Here is an 18,124-nt window from a genome sequence, read left to right as displayed (position 1 = left end):
GAAGAAAAAAAAGACCTATTTATTGGTAGTACAAATAAGTTTCCGCCATTTTCTATCAAAAAATAACAGTCTATTGTGAAAAAACGGTACTTTATCTTTTATCCAAAGTATTCTCCTTTACTAGACACTACTTTTTTCCATCTTTCTGGGAGCATTCGAATACCACGTCGGAAGAACTCTTCAACTTTTGAGGATATCCACGAATCGACCCATTCCTTGGTTTCTTCAAATGATGTAAATTTCTGATCAGACAGACCGACCATGTGCCATCGACCGGAATAGGTGATAATCTGATAGGGGCAATGTCTGGTAAATACTGCGGGTGTGGTAGGATTTCCCATTTATGTGCTGACAAGTAGGAAAATCTATTTTCATGCAAAATCTACGTTCAATGTCTGCTCGTTTCAGTTCGTGTGGAACCCAATTTCCTTGTTTTTGGATCATTCCCAACGATTTTAAACAATATGAAATTGCTTGAAACATATGTAATGTAAGAGCAAATTCCTTTTGCGTTTGGGATGAATCTTCATCCAATAATTCTTCTAATTTCTTGTCTTCGAATTATTTCGCCCTTCCACTGCGTTCTTTGTCTTCCACGTCAAACTCACCCTTTTTAAACTTCTGAAACCACCCACTTCAAATTAAAGAAGTAAATCAAAAGTTCCCGCAAATGACACTTATGTGGCACAAAACTTGACATTTTTGTACGAAAACAATTGCGTATTGCTTATACGTAATCGCTAATATTTAAAGGTCGTGTTACCAGATGTACAAACCTACAATAAGTCGTTTAACACCAGACCATTTCTACGTAACCTTGTTGTAATGTCATCCTGTGACGAACGGCGGAAACTTATTGTAGTATTCAAATGTTTTTTCGATAAGTTAACTAATATTCAAAAACTTTAACTAAATTTTTAAAATTGAAACTCATTTTTGAAATCATTTTACAGTCGAAATCGGAGAGGCAGTGGTAACCTGCATACTGGCAGTCCTTCCATATCGCCCATGAATTCTCCTAAACCTAATCCGAGGTCGACTCCCGACGAAAGCCCCCTCAATACACCCCCTGGTTCGCCTAGTATCAATCCTCCATATTGGAAGTCACGATTATCCACCATCAAAAACAGTTTTCTAGGGAGTCCCAGGTTCCACAGGAGGAAATTGCAAGGTACGTATCACATTGATTAGCTGCTCCAAACCACTACAGAATGTGGTCAATGTAGTCATGGCACTGAATAAAATCAGTGCTATGATATCCTGAAAGGCTCTGGATATACATTTTTCTTTATAATTTTTTATTTTTTCCGTAACCCACGTTGTACAGCTGACCCAATTTTTTGGGTTTACGACTACTAATCGAAGCTCAATCCCGTCTCACCCCCATCGGAGGGAATCCGTAGAATACTGTAGACGCAAAGTGCGCACACGTGACCACTCAGCAAGGAAAAGGATCACTAATAAAGGTAGGCTTGGCGACGATCTGTGGCAACGCGTCGAAATAATTGGCAAAGGAGGCAGAAGCACTTCCAGGGAAAACACCGGCTGAAGCAAAGACTACTAATTACGACTACTAATAGTGAACTACGTAGGCTTGCAATTTTGAACTCAATCCAGAAGACAAGGGAACACCTGGGTGATGTTTTGGGAGAAATTTGCCTTTCTGCAGAACTTTTTGATGGAACTACAACGCATTTGCGTTACATGGAGAGAAAGAGCACGAAAACCTCCCATAGTTAGCCTGACGGCTAGGGAACTCTATCCCATGATTCGTCTACATCTTATGATATTTTACGTCAGAACTGTGATCGGTGCAAGCCGGATGCAGAATTTATATCTACCAGCCATCGCTGGGATTCGAACCCGGTTCACCTCATGGGAAGGCGATCTCCTGAGTCATCCTATACAAATCAATTGTAGTGATCTTGAAATTTTACAATCATTATTATTTTTTTACCCGGCTTAGTTGGGAAAGCAAAGAAATTGATGTCATTTCAAAGCTGCTCATCTGATTTTAATTAATGTTGTTTAAAGTACATAAGTGTTTTCATGTGTGTAATAAAGAATAATAACTGAGATTCCATGTTAAAAAACTTAATTGTAATAATTTCTTACTTTTATTGTTATAAGCATAAAAATTTGAATTATAATATATATAAATTTTTGCATCATTTTAAACTATGTAATTTTAAATGACAGAATACGAAATCTAAAGAATCGGTCAAATAGTTCTTGAGAAATCGATTTATTAACATTTCTAAAAAGCATGTTTATTTCAGAGAAATTACGTTTTCGCGCCTTATTTCGTAACTCAAAATATTATCGGCAATATTAATTATATATATTGGTTTAGGTATACTTAAAATTACGCCTTCAAAACATTAAGAATTTGGTACTCAAGTTTGTGAAAATACGATCATTAGAGAAGGGATCAGATCTTTTTCATTTTGCGCCCTCTTCTTATTTGACACATGAGGCGTTAAGGTTCTAAATAAATACCATTTCTAATTTAAAACGTCTATTTTAGACACTTTTTTATTTTATCACAAAGGATTATTCTCATTATTTTTAATATTCGAAAAAACACCCACGCGATAATAAAAGAGGTGTTCATTATTTTAAAACAATAACTCAGAATAATTTTCTATTTTAAAACTGCTTAATCTATTAGTTAGACGTAATAAAAACAGATACGAAAAAAAAATTCAGTATATGAGTTAAAATATTTAATTATCGTTTTTTCTTCAAGTTATCGGCACACTTATGCTTTTATCATTAGTTAAATGGAAAATAAAATCGTTGTTTATAGGCCAGTTCTATAATTGTCAGTTAAGGAAAAGAAAAATCTTTAATTAGAACATATTTATCTAAAACCTTATCATTAAATTTCGTAGAACTGGCACCCTAATGTGTATTTTATAATTAAGTTAAAGAATTTGTATTTTTTTTTATCGATAACAGTTGAGTTTAGAAACATCTTAATGACCAAAAAAAAAAACAGATTTTTTTTCTTTTTCAGATAAAAGGTTATTTTGGTTTCTTTTTAATGTATTAACATAAAATGTTGGAAAAAATGGTAAAAATCAATTTCCCAATTACTTTTTTTTCTTTCTAGCAAACTGTTATCAATATATTTATTAAACAATTATCAATGATATTAAACAATGATATTAAACAATTATCAGAATATTTACTTGATCTCGAAGAAACACGAACTGAGCTAAAACACCTTAATGAATCAATTGAGGAACTAATCACGGATAATGCTGTTTTTGAAACAGAAATTAAAAACTCAATGGAATGTGATGAAAACATAGGTGACTCCAAAATGAAAATTAAAATGTTTTTAACGAAGTTTAAAATAAAAGAGTCAGTTTCCACTAATATTGTTAATGTTCCAAATGTTAATGTTTCGAGTGTTAATGATAGTAAAAATATTCCGGTTTCTATTAATTTGCCTTAACTTAACATCCCAACTTTTAATGGTGATTCAACTACATTTTTCGAATTTTTTAATAGTTTCAGTAGTGCTATAGATTCTAATGAATCATTAATTAATGTTAATAAATTATTTATTTAAAATCTTTTCTTTCTGGGGATGCTTATAAAGCAGTAGCAGGTTTTGATTTAACAGAAGAAAATTATAAATCGTGTTTAACCTTACTAAATGATAGATATGGAAAATCGGAACATTTAATTAATTGTTTTGTAAATAAACTCTTGGAAATCGAACTAGTTAAATATTTTTCAAATATTCAGGGGCTTAGGCATTTGTATGATGAAAGTGAAATCAGTATAAGAACTTTACAATCTATGGGTGTAGCATCAGATAAATTAGGTCATTTATTAATTCCGATTTTATTCAAACAATTGCCTCATAACTTAATAATAGAATATCATCGTAAAAGAGATCATAATAAATCGAGCGATATCAGTGAATTAATGAAATTCATAAAATTTGAAATTGAATCTCGAGAAGCAGCTAATGCAGTTTCTGCAATTTCTATGAAAACTCACGAACCAGCTAAATCAAAAAACGAAACTAGATATCCTAAAAACAAAAATATTCCTACATCAGCCGCTTTAAATACAATTGTTAAAAATTCTTGCATTTTTTGTAACTCATACTCGCATACAGGGTTAAAATGCAAAACCTTTACTGATGAACAGAAACGTTTTAAATTAAAAAAGGAAGAACGCTGCTACAAATGATTTTATAAAAACCATTCGCTAAATCAGTGTAAAGTTAAAATCAAACCTTGTGAAATATGTCAAAGTTTTCAACATAATTTATTGTTTTGCCCAAAGTTAAAAGGTAACAATTTATTACAAACTTCTCCCCCAGATAAAACCGAAACTAATCAAATTCAAGAGAATCACGCGGTAATGTCTTCTGTTTTTAAACCTAATCAATCATTAAATAATACTACTTTATTGCAAACTGCTAGAGTTCATGTCGAAAATGGATCTAAAAAATTAATAGCTTGAATACTTGATGATTCTGCTTCTCAAAAATCTTTTATTTGAAAGGATTTGGCTAAAGCATTAAACGCGAAAAGTTTAAGAAAAGAAAAACTTTTTGTTTACACATTTTCAAATCGAAATCCTAAGGAAAAGGAATATGAATGTGTTAATATCACATTATGCAGCAGTTTTCCCCCCTACTCAAGTATAAATATTGAAGTATTAATTACCGAGGAAATTTGCGCTGCTCAATTATATTCAGAATTTGATCCCCAATTAATAGAAACTTTACTTTCTCAAGGATTTAAAATCGGTGATTCATGGGATGATAAGAAACTCATTCAAATATTGTTAGGTGCTGATTTCCTATATTGATTTCTTATATTTGATTCGCTGATTTCTTATATTCCGCTTAAAAGGGTGAGTTATTGAAAATAGGCAATAAATTATTCCTTCAGCCGACGTTGTTTGGAGATTCTTTGGTAGGACAGATGCCAGATGGTCCGTTTAAGGGTGCTGCTTCTTGTTTTAACATTTGTTGCACTTTAGCTGATTTAGTTGCAAATGATTTGTCATGTTTATGGAATATTGAATCATTTCTCACTACTCGAGAGTTAAGATGATCCGAGTTCATTTTATTTCTTATTAATTTTGAAAACAAGTTGCGGTTTGAAAATGGAAGATATGAGGCACCGCTTTTGTGGAAATCTGAGATTGCTCGTGAAAATTTATGCGATAATTTTGAGATCGCGAAAAAAAGATTTCGTTTACTAGAAAGGAGATTTAACGCTGACGAATCTTTAATTGAAAGATACAATGAGGTTATGAAAGAACAATTAAAAGAAGGGATTATCAAAACTTGTAATTCTAATTGTTTTGTGGGCTATACAATGCCGCATAGGGATGTTTTTAAAGAAAATTCTTCCAGTACAGAAACAATAATAGTTTATGATGCCAGTAGTAAACGCGGAAATAATTTAATAAACGCGGAATTCAATCTTAACGAATGTCTTATTTCCGGCGATAATTTAAATGCTTATCTTGTAGATATAATTTTAAAATTTCGGGAACATGAAATCGGATTTTGCGGAGATATTGCTCGAGCGTTTTTACAAATATCGGAATTTGATAGAAATTATTTATGTTTTGACTATTATAAAAATTGCGATAAAACTCAACTCCCTACAATGTTTTATTTTAATAGACACTGTTTTGGAGTCACCTGTTCACCTTTTGTTTTGGCAGCAACTATCAAAACTCATATTAAAGCTTATAAAAATGCGCATCCTCTTGCATATGAAATGCTGAATAATTTCCTGTATGTTGATGACCTCTTTTATTGAAGTTCTTCTGTAGAAGAAGCCTTTCAGTTCTCAACAGATGCTGTTTTTATTTTAAAGGATGCAGATATGACAATGAGAAAATTTGACACAAACTCAAAAGAACTTAAAAATTTATGGAAAAACTCTAATTCCGAAATAGAAATTAATGAAGATCCTGATTCTCATTTAAACGTTTTAGGACTTAAATGGAACAATGAAAGTGATATTCTCGTCTGGATTTACTTCCCCTATTTTGATTCGTGTTAAATGCATTTTACAAGAATTATGGTAACTTGGAATTGATTGGGACAATGAGTTTAGTGGTGAATTAAAATACAAATGGATAATATGGTGCAATGAAGTTAATGAACTTCAGAACTTGAATATTCCGATTTAAATTTAGTAAACAAAGACATGCAACTACACGTGTTTTCCGATGCTTCATTAAAGTCTTTTGGAGCTGTAGCATACTTCAGGTACAAAACATCTGGAAATACTTTTAGTACTAGTTTTGTAATTTCTAAGTCCAGAGTGGCACCCCTTAAGAAATTAACTCTACCCAGATTGGAGCTAAAAACAATATTTTTCTTGATAACTTACATTGAATTTTACTGGTTATATTTCTGAACTGAATATGCAGTGAAATTTATATATTTGATTACTTTATTATTCTTATATCTATTCTTATTCTCGTATTTGTATATGAAAAAAGTGTTTTATAAGTGTTTAATTATCTTGAATGTTTAATATTGTTCTCCAGAGTTTTTTTTGCGGAAATATTACCTAAAAATTTTAATTTTTTTTGTAATAGTTATATGTTTACAATTAAAGTATAAAATTAAGATTTGTTTAGTTGTATTTTTGAATTAAGATCTAAAATTTGAATGTTGATGTTTCAAAATTTATGAATATTATAGTCTAAATTTAATAGAATTTATTTGCAATTTGAAATATTGTAATTGAAAATTATCTTTAATCGAACTATTTTTTTATGGTATATTGTATTTTTAACAATTTTGATGAACCATGGGAACGCCATGAATTATTAATAATTTTTACGAATTATTTCTTTTCGGCGGTTCCAATCCGTCGCCAATCAAAATAATTTTTTGTTTAGTTGTTTTCGTTTTCAGTCTAATGTTAATGTTTATTATTATGTTTTGTCAATAAATATTTTTTTTAATGGCGGGCACTTCGAACTATTGTCCATTGGCCACAGAAAGTGCCAAAACTGCTCTCTTTTCATTACCCAGTGGACACCTGTGGTGAAGCCACGGCGGTGGAGCAGCGTTGCCCACGTCACAATACCACAACCCGTTTATAGGGTGGGTCACATTCACACACAAAAGAGAAAGGACATAGAACACAGATAGAGAGAAAGAAACATCCATGCCTTGCCCGGGATTCGAACCCAGAACCTTTCTGATGCAAGGACAGTTCCCTGCACCCTACACAGGCCGGTCGGCTTGTCAATAAATATATAAAGCACATATTGACCGTTTGATTCTAACCAGTGCGCATAATGGTAGAAATATATTGCGTATATCTCGGCAGTACGCATACCCGAAACTCGAAATACATTTTCTATCAACGGTTATTAAAAAAATGCGTATGTTAGCACCATGATGGTTCAGGGTATAGAGCTTTTGCCTTCCCAGAATCTCGCCTTCATAGTTCGAATCCCAACGATAGCTGGTCGATACAAATTCAGCATCCGGCTTGCACCTACCACACAGCTGACGGGAAATATTCTCAGTGCTAGACGAATTATGGGTTAGGGTAACTTGCCGTCGGCCTAACCGTGGGAGGCTTTCGTTGTCTTCCTCTCCATGTAATACAAATTCGGGTTAGTTCCATCAGTAAGTCCTCCACGAAGGCAAATTTCTCCCAATACTTGATATAGGAGTTCCTTTGTCTTCTGGACTAGATTCAAAATTACGAGGTTGCCTAGTTGCCATTAATAGTCGAAAACCCAAAAATTGGATTGACTTTTCAACGATGGTTATAGAATATATTAAATAAAATGCATATGTTGTGTCTATATTCTATTTTATTTTAATAATTTGTTTTTCCTTTTTAGCTGATGAAGTTGGGTTGACCCCTGAATCATCGCCTGAGTATGAATATTACATATTAATCAACATATCAATTTCATTATATTAGTAATCAATATATATCATCTGAATGATTTTAAAAACACATTATACTCTGAAATTTTTCTTTCAATTTATGATATTTCTTTATATCATAATATGCATGCTATATTGAATATATAGAGCAACTTCATTGAATATAATAATTTAATTAATGTATGTTGCAATTATATTTAAAATATTTATTTCATTTTTTTCTCAAAACTGGTGCGTTAATTAATGCGCTAAGAAGTTGGTATATGTTCTGTAACTGCTGCGTATTAAAGGGTTTTAAAGCCAGTGTACATCATTTAAGATCTAAATGTTATTAGAAAATGTTTTATAGTTAATAAGTTAATTATTAATATGGTTCTGTAACTAGTTCTTTTCCAAATAATCAAAATAGTTACTCGATGATAACTAAAATTTGAAGTGATTAATTTTGTTTCATTTAATTTCTCATTTCAATTAAATCGTCTTAAAAACATTAATTAGGATTTTGTAGGTATTTTATTTAAATTTTTTATTTCATTTGAAAGACGAACATTTTATGATCTCAATCCAAACTTAAGAATTTCAGTGCAAAACATAAATCGTTAAGAAATATATAAATAAACCAGAAATTGAATCAGACATTAAGACCTAGTATACTATATAGTGTAAGTGTATGGTAATTTTTGCGACTCACCGTAAAAAAGTAGAGATGAAGTGTACATAGTCGAAATTTTACGGATTCTTTTTTAGCATGTAATACTTTTCTACTTCATAGAAAATTAAGTCGGATTTCCTGTGATAAAAATAATAAATCACCATGAAATCTCCAAATAAATCATCATGAGAATTGTTATTGATTTATTTGGCTTAAATGATGTGACAGATAGTTTTTTTTGCTCCTTTATTTTCTTTAATTTAAGTGTCGTTATTTATTGTTTGAGATATGTAATCTCAAAAAAAGATAAATAGACGGCAAGTCAAAACAACAAAAATCCTCTTGAATAACTTTTTGGTGTATTTTAAATTTAGGATTTGATGAGGTACTGATGTTAAGGATTGGGTTACAATTTTCTAAAACAATAAAATTAGAAACAAAAGATTAAGTCGCTTATTTTTATGCTAATTAATTCATTTTACTCAGAGATGTATTAATTGGTATTTATACATTGGGGAAATTTTATCTTATTAATATTATTAAGATCTAGGCTAAATTTTAAAATGGTTTAAAAAAAAGCAATTACCTAAATTTTTAAAAAAGCAGTTTCTGCCTTCTATAAAATAAAAAAAAACTACAGTGAATATTTGTAGAGTGTAGAAGTTTTGCTGATCTATGCTTGTTTTCTGATAGGCTAACTAAAAGGTCATGGTTTGGTAGTTTAATGACTACGGAACGTGATGAAACCTATGTCATTCTAGTCAAAGATCGACCCCTCAATACAGTCAAGGGAGATCTAATTCATGCCTTTTTATCAGTAAGTAATCAAATTCATATCATTGAGTAATCTTGTTTTTTTTTCATCATTTTTTGCTAATTTTTTTTCTGCCATTTTATACCTTTGTCTTATGTATAAAATTATGTTACAAAACCTTTTTTATCATTAAAAAAAACTATATGTTTATAAATTTAAGAATATTTTCAAGAAGTCCATCCTCTTAACTTTCCAGCGGCGTCAGCTGAAATTATAAAAATTGCGTCTAGGCTAAGATTGAACCGTTTTCAGCTCATCTCTTTGAAAACTGCGGAGTTAGCTTTCTAACTCTAAACGATAGTATATTTTAGAAAACGTTGTTGCATATTTATAAATGCTGTATTATTTTACTCACCGAAGCTCATAATCATCCTCTCTGTCCAACGGTTGAAGCTTTAATTCTAAAAGTTATGTCTAGGTATAATAAATTGGTTGAGAATGGACTACTGCACTTACAGTGGATTTTATTTAAAAGTCGCCTTTCCAGCTCGAAAACGGCACCAGTTGCGGTACAAAATGAATTGAAAAAAAAATGTGGACAACATCAATTTAGTATAAGTATGAACTTTACGCACATTAATGCTTAAAAAAGAGCGCAATCAACACGCATTTGTTTGTTCGAAATTCTCTAAAATATGAGGAGACAAAACGATGTTATAAAAAATGACTAGTTATTGGGCAGTCCTCAAACGGTGGGAGCAACTACAGATCGAAGCTTAAGTTCTAACTAGAGTCATTTATAAGTGTAATTCATCGTAAAAAAAATTAGATTAAACTTATGATTCTTTCTAGTGGTAGGAATTAACATGAATTATTTCTATAGTTTTCAATAACTATTCTTAAAAATATTTTCTCCAACCAAAAGAGCCGATTTTAGACATTCACGATGTAAGTTTAGACAATGTAACAAAAATAATAAATAAAATAAAAAACTAAAATTATCTAGATGTTTACAAATAAAAATACAGAAACTGGATTAAACGGTTATTTGATAATATTCTCAACAAACTACAGCAATCGATAAATTATAATACAGTTGAGATAGTTGAAAAGAGTTTTATAAAAAGCAAGACAGTAGTTTGATGCATGACTAAAAACGTCAAGTTCGAAACCGTACTCTTGTTTTAATACGAAAAAAAATTACAAATAAGTATTTTAAACTTATTAATATCTTAAGTTAGCTTTTCCAGTGTTTTAAGTTGTGCTGAGATATTTCTGTAACAAATATAGGCATGTCCAAATTATGAAATGGGACCTTCAAGGGGACCGTTTTACTATAACCGGGACATTATTTAAATAAATGACTGATAAAATGGTAACACAAAAATGGTTGAAAAATAATGCGTAGTAACAAAAATGTTTTATTTTTTATTGCTCGTCGCCTTGCGTACAAAAAAAAAAATTAGTAATTCTTAGCTAATGCGCAATCCTCTACATCAGATAGGGGTAACACTTCCCGACTCTCCGAAGGAGCGAACATTTCGTTCACTATATCCGGGAGTTCACTATGAATAATGTTCACTATTGCGGGGTTTGACTGTATTTTACGCTAAGCAAAATCACCATGTGATGAAAGGAATGCCTTTACTTACAGAAAAAAACAGTTTGCTAATTTTATTTATTTATTGTCTTTTAAACAGATTGATAAATAAAATAAATAAATACTTATGTGATAAATTCAAGTATAGTTTTGTTTATATCCTTTATTCTTTCAGTTTCTGGAATACCCTTTTCTAGTTAGTTAACAATTCCTCTTGCAAAAAATGTACTTTTTTTTTCTTCAGAAATTTCGAACTTTCTACACCGTTGATGTGTTAAAAAGAATACAATCTTTTAATAAAATATCTTTATTTTAACGCGTTATTTTAATGCAATAGAAAAACAAGTTTACATTTTTGGTAATAGCTGCGTTACCAACTACGCAAGGAAAAGTAATGTTCACTCTGATCCCCAAATACCACAAAATGTTCTTCAGAAACTACCCTATTTTTATGACTTTGGGATTGATTCCTGCTGCACATAAAAGAGGAGAAATCCCCGTCAAATTTCAGGGTGCCGCCTTGAGAAACTGCTTGATAGGGCGTTTAATGCACTTCCGGATGAAAAGAGACCAAAAATCCGAAAAAATGACGTGTTTATTCAGAAAAGGTACATTTTTGTGTCTGATTTCGTAACTAGAATGACGGAATTTGTTGCAGTTGTAGCTTTATGGTATAAAAGAAAGATGAAATCAGGATAATAATAAAACTTTTATTCAGTAACAGTTGTAAAGCTCGAGATACAAAATTAAAGAATATTTTATACTAAAGACTTTTTATGTGAAATAATAAATTTTGTATATTAACAGGGATCTGTCCAGACATTTTGTGAAACGTCCTGTTTTTTATAAAATTGCGAAAAAACTATCCGTAATTTGTGAATATAAAATAAGCGTTAAGTCACATTCTTTCAACCAGGGTCCTGCTTTGTGAATTTGTGCAAATAGTGTCCTGTTATTACAAAAATTGCTGAAAACCTTTTCAAGAAGTTTTTGAATTGTAAATAGATACAAGATTCTGCTCAACGATTGCTACTACTAAATTACAGATGCAACATACAAATATTTGGTATATTGCCTATACTGCTCAAAGCAGAATATTCATTTCGGACGATTAATGGAAACAAAGTCCCTCACATTTTTAATAATCTCAATTGACATATTTTAAATAACACAACTTAGTAATGTATCACTTTTAATGTGTTACGCATTAAGTAAACTTAAACAATTCTTAAATTTATATTTTATTTTAAAAATTGCCAGAAATTAATTTTTATTTACATAATATTCTTTTAAATAATTTTATGAATAAATATAAATTGATCAATTTATTTACAAAAAAAATATGATTTAATATTATTAAGAATGCGCACAAGATGTTTGTAAAAGTAGAAACATTTTATTAGAATACTACATTTGGAATTTAAACTTAGGGAAACTTAGTTTGTCTCGAACCGTCTTTCTTCTCCCACTCGGGAAGGGTTTATTCGATTGGCAAAACAATAATGTAGATAAACAAATTTGTGAAGGGTCCGATCAAAAGAAAAATCATTTTGTGAAGGGTCCGTTTTCATGAAGAGATATTTTGTGAAGGGTCCGTTAACAGACCCAAATTTCTTCTAAACAGACCCCTGATTAATATCAGTCAGGACAGACCATGGGAGAACAATTCCCCATGACCAGCCTAATCAAAAGCTAAATTAATAAGTGATTGAATTGTTCCCAACAGCCAGTAAGGAGCTTGGGAAGAGATCCATTTTTGGCGATTTATCGAAAGATAAAATAGTCAAAAACAATGACAACCAATCAATATTAAATTTAAAAAACAATTTAGTGAAATCGAATGGTTAAAAAGACTATGAGAATTAATTTAACCATGTAACTGAAACATTTTTGTAGTAAGAAATAAAGAATAAAGAGTGATAAATAGATTTTTGAGTTTGATTTAGTTGCGACGGTGAATGAATTGAAATGAAGAGTTAGCTGTTATATTGATTGTTAAGAAAAGAATAAAATATTTCATATTCACTTTTTATAAAATATAATAAAAATTTTAAAATTGATTTAATTTAATTAAAATTCGATTAAGAATGATTAAAAAAATAAGTTAAGAAATTTAAAAAAATTTAAGAGATTTGAAATATGTAATGGCTATTGTGGCATCACCGTAACTTAAAAAAGTTTTACTTTTCAGTACGCTCCTCGAATCATTGATATTAAGTCTTTTTATGTGAAAATCTGATCAGACCAAAAGTCATTCAGGGTGTTAAACGTTTTTTGAAATGTTTGATTAAAAACGTTTATATTCTAAACACCCTTCTGCACTCATTGGATTTGAAATATTTATATTTGCGAACATCTTTTGTACTAATAGGATTAAAAAATGTTTTGAGCATTTGTTAACACCTTTATATGATCAAAAAATTTTATGTTTACGAACTTTCGTAATGTTCAATTTTTGGTGTCAAATAGATTTCTGACCTGAGTCACAGTGTGCTGACCCCCATCACATTCCGAGTGGAGTACCGGAGACCTGGAGGGACAAGCATGTTCCAGAGAAATGTTCGCTTCCATGCTGAAATCTCTCCGGCCACGGGTCCTCAAGACTTGACCCAAAGGAATCCACAGTCCGTTTACTGTGTCATCTTTACTCTCATATCTGGTAAGGATAGTTGCTTTTTTTGGCGATCTCTCATACTATAAAAATTGTTTTTGGCTATAAACCAGTGGATAAAACATGTGTAGTGTCTTGAACATATTGTTCTAGAACACATTTCACGTCCACACGATGTTGTAGACCACTTTTTTATTTCTTACGTTGTTTTACACCACATTCACGAAAAGATTTTTGGAAAGTGTACATTTGCACTCAATTTCTTGAACGTGGTGTTCTAGAACATATTTTGATTATATTAATATTCTATCAACTTAACTAAATGTATTCCATCAACTTGACTAAACGGAAGGCGTTCCACAAGGCAGCGTTTTAAGTGTCACATTATTCATCCTGCATATTTCACCAGTTTTAAACTTCTTGCCCCCTACTGTCTCTCGCTATGTCGATGATCTGCACATCTCGTGTTCAGGATCCGACATGAGAGTCATCGAGCGACAACTGCAATTAGCTGTGAACAAGATCTTAGACTGGTGTGATCAGAATGGTCACACTCTTTCACCATCTAAAAGTTGCTGTATCCATTTCTGCCGTAAACGCGCTCTTCATAATGACCCTGACATCTCCATTCGAAACATTCGTATACCAGTTGTACCACACGCGAAGTTTTTAGGTGTCATTTTCGACAATAAGCTAACTTTCATACCTCATATAAGACAGTTACGAAAACAATGCGAACGGAAACTGAATATGTTGCGTGTACTGTCTAATACATTTTGGGGAGCGGATCGCTTAGCCCTGCTACGCATATATCAAGCACTCATACTATCGCGAATTGACTATGCATGTGCAGTTTATGGCTCTGCAACCACCTCCAATCTACGTATCTTAGATACTGTACACCATTCAGCTCTTCGCATTTGTTCGGGAGCTTTTCGTACATCCCCTGTTGAAAGTTTATACGTTGTCTGCAATCAAATACCATTAGATCTACGTCGCATGAAGCTATCTCTCAGTTATTATTTTCGTATCATGTCCTCTAGATATCATCCACTAAAGCATTATGTAATTTCATCAAGCTTGGAGAGATTATATGCAGCTAGATCTTCTCACGTCCGTCCATTTCATGCTCGCATGCGTTTACTCATTCAAACTTTTGACATTTGCAAATCACCATCGCAATCAGTGGATCATCTTCTCATACCTCCATGGAACATTATACCATATCAATTTTATTCCCCTTTTATGATGTATAATAAATCTAATGTTGCACCCATTATCTTCCAGCAACTATTTATTTCTCATCGTCACCAATATTCAGAGTATGTACCTGTGTTTACTGACGGATCAAAATCTGCGGGATATGTGGGCTGTGGCGTCATTATAGCTGATGATACCTATAGCTACAGAATCCCAAGTATTTGCTCCATCTTTACCGCTGAAGCTGCTGCCATCCTCTTGGCACTGCGACTGATTTCCACTCACTCTACAAGGAAATATTGCATATACTCCGACAGTATGAGTGTTTTGAGGCAGTTGGAAAATTTTAACAGTGACACTCACCCGATTTTATGCTTTATTAATCACTTGTTGATAACCCTTCACAAAAATAGATTTCGTATTTTATTCTGTTGGATACCGAGTCACGTCGGTATTCCAGGGAACGACTTGGCTGATTCGGCTGCACGATCTGTTTTAACTCTATCTATACCTTTCTCGGATACAAAAACTTATATTCGACAGTTCATCACATCTGTTTGGCAACAACAATGGGATCTAAAAATTTATAACAAGTTTCCCTCAATAAAAACAGATTTTAACCCTTATCCTGTATTGAGTCTGCGGCATGCAGATGTAAAATTAAATCGGCCACACTCGGCTGACACACTTACATTTGTTATTTGGGGAACCTCCACCCCAATGCAACACCTGTAAAGCTTTACTAACTATTCATCATATTTTAATCATCTGCCCATGTTTTAACCGTCATCGTCTAACCTTTTTTGGTAGTTCTATTTTAACTCGGCAGGATTTGTTAGGTGACTCTCATCATCCTAACATTTTTGCGTTTCTACGCGCGATTGGTCTTTTATACTGTATATAAATGTTTTATCCTTTTTATCTACTTTTACTCACTTTTGAATACCTCTGTCACGTTGTACCTAGTTTTATAAATTCCGTGTGACTTTTAATGAAGAAAATTTGTATTATACATTTACCTCATTTTAAAACCGTTTGTTTGGCGCAGCATGTCCTTCTTTGGACTTTGTGCCATTAAACCCTACATTCAATCAATCAATCAACTTGACTAAACGTATTGACTTAACTGATCGTATTCTATCCACTTCACCATTAGTTAATAAAATAATTTGACTAACAGTATTCTTTTACCTTGATTAATTACTTTCGATTATCAGGACTAATTATATCTGATCAACATGACTAATCGCATTCTACTAACTTACCAAAGATTACATGTCTAACTATATTTTATTAACTTGACTAAATGCTATTCTTTTACAAGACCGTTTCAATGACATAAACGCATATCCAACGTAGACACATGTGGTTGTTGCTTATCCTCTTCTGGCCTGACGAAGTCAGACCAGATCCATGAACCCGTTGACCTGAAAAAAAATCAAAAACCAAAAGAGGAGTAGAATAAATGTCCTCCCAGAGAAGACAGTTCAGGATGTGATCAGAGGAAGCCCGGTGTAGATGGCATTTAGGGCAGAGGGGGTAGGTTTTAGTTCCTTCGGAAAATAAAAAACCTTTTAGATGGCCGGAAGCTAGGCAATGTGGTTAATCAAATGTATATTTCATTAACCTGACTAGCCACATTCAATCAACTTTACTAACTGTATTGTAACAACTTTACTAAGTTTGTTCTTTCAATTTGACTGACCGTATTTTGTTTACCTGACTATCAGTTGATAAAATATTAACTTAACTAACCCTATTCTATTTATTAGACTAACTATATTCAAATTAACTTACTATATTCTATTAACTTGACTAAATACTGTTCTTTTTTTAGGACCTTTTCGACGATTTAAACGTATCTGTGAGCATATCCAAACCCAGATCTTGGGTCGGCGACCCAACGCCTCCCCCCGCATCACTCGTCGCTCCACCAATGAAATGAGCGACAGTTCCTCATGTGGCTCTGAGACTCTTTCACCCACCCCACCGGTCCTTAGGGTATCAGACGACATGTCGGTGGGGTCGAGACCCAACCAGGGGGCTCTGGCCCGTTGTAAATCGGACCAAGACCAATCGGACTTATTCGATTCTCCACCGCCCCCGCACAACAGGACTGTGCCCCGGCGGGGGAACACCTGCGATGACAACAAAGCAGTGGTTAGTAATGGCAACAGTCGGCGTTCCACGAACTATGACGGGCTGACCAAAACTAAAGTGTGACACGTGCAACTAAATAAGATTTTGTTGAGATTATGAACTTATTTTTTACGTTATATCTTCGAATTTCTTGAGCGTCTTTTTAATAGAACCTTTGACCGTTATCATCAGGATTTATTGAGAACAAATTATTTTCCTAAGTCGTGTTCCAATATCGGGTGAACAGTTACTGATTGATTTGGTACTCAGTTCTGCCCAATACTGAGATATAAACTGTCACCCGAGAGGAACCCTCAAGTTCAAAAGATAGACTCCCGGAAACTTGGTTAGGTCTCCGCCACCCCTCCCCCTCACTGCCTCCATTCAAAACCAAAATTACGATACATTACTGAATAAAATACAGTCAAACTTCGCTATAGTGAACCTTGACGGGACTGAAATTTTGGTTCACTATAACCGGGACTTCACTATATCCGTTTCGAAACAATTTTAACTAATAGTTCCTCACATTATTTAAATCAATGACCCATAAAATGAAAATAAAAATGACGGGAAAATAATATGTAGTAACAAAAAATGTGTTTAACTTTTATTTTTTATTACTCTTCGTCTTGCGTGCAGAAAAAAATTATAATTTTTAGCTGATGAGCAATCCTCAGCATTAGACATGAAACACTTCCCGACTCGCTGATAATTTTTCCTGAATTTATGTTATTCCGTTTTATAAACCTGTCTAATCAGCCATTCTAGCATTTAAAAGTAGTCTCACCCAATCGCTTAGCAATTTCATCGGTTTTGACTTGAAGCATTTGTCCAGATACTGGAAGATTGCGACTTCTTGAATGCCGATCCAATTCAATAATGAAGCAAACAAGAAAAAAATGCTTATGGCTACATTCCGTGCTATTGATGGTTTTAAAAATAGTATATGTATTTATTTTGAAGTTGAAAGTTCAAAATTATTACAAAAAAATGAAAATAAATGAATAAAGTTCATAATATACAACTTCCTCTATTTTGTTGATTCACTATATCAACAAAAAAAAAACATGCATGTGTAGCAAGGCACGGGAGCGAGTATTTCATTCACTATATCCGGGAGTTCACTGTAAACCGTGTTCACTATAGCGGGGTTTGACTGTATTTACCACAATGATAATGAAGCGCAACCATCCAGCTGAGTATAAGAAATGTTTCACTAATCACGGCCCAAGTTTGGGTCGCAACTATGA

General features: G+C 32.6%; 1 protein-coding gene across 2 annotated transcripts in view; it reads left to right on the top strand.

Moving 5' to 3' along the window:
• LOC107442572 (serine/threonine-protein kinase BRSK2) overlaps window positions 1–17,875 on the top strand; it is a 189,986-nt gene extending 172,111 nt beyond the window's left edge. For both annotated transcript variants that reach the window (XM_071182844.1, XM_071182845.1), the window contains exons 14-18: window positions 954–1,171; window positions 7,867–7,903; window positions 9,261–9,384; window positions 13,391–13,580; window positions 16,570–17,875. In XM_071182844.1, the coding sequence (XP_071038945.1) occupies window positions 954–1,171; window positions 7,867–7,903; window positions 9,261–9,384; window positions 13,391–13,580; window positions 16,570–16,955 (955 nt within the window). In that variant the 3' untranslated portion in view covers window positions 16,956–17,875. The remainder of the gene's footprint in view (window positions 1–953; window positions 1,172–7,866; window positions 7,904–9,260; window positions 9,385–13,390; window positions 13,581–16,569) is intronic.
• The last annotated feature ends 249 nt before the right edge of the window (window positions 17,876–18,124 follow it).

The sequence above is a fragment of the Parasteatoda tepidariorum genome, chromosome 6 (assembly GCF_043381705.1).
Source record: "Parasteatoda tepidariorum isolate YZ-2023 chromosome 6, CAS_Ptep_4.0, whole genome shotgun sequence".
NCBI lineage: Eukaryota > Metazoa > Arthropoda > Arachnida > Araneae > Theridiidae > Parasteatoda > Parasteatoda tepidariorum.
This window is presented reverse-complemented; position numbering and strand designations above follow the sequence as displayed.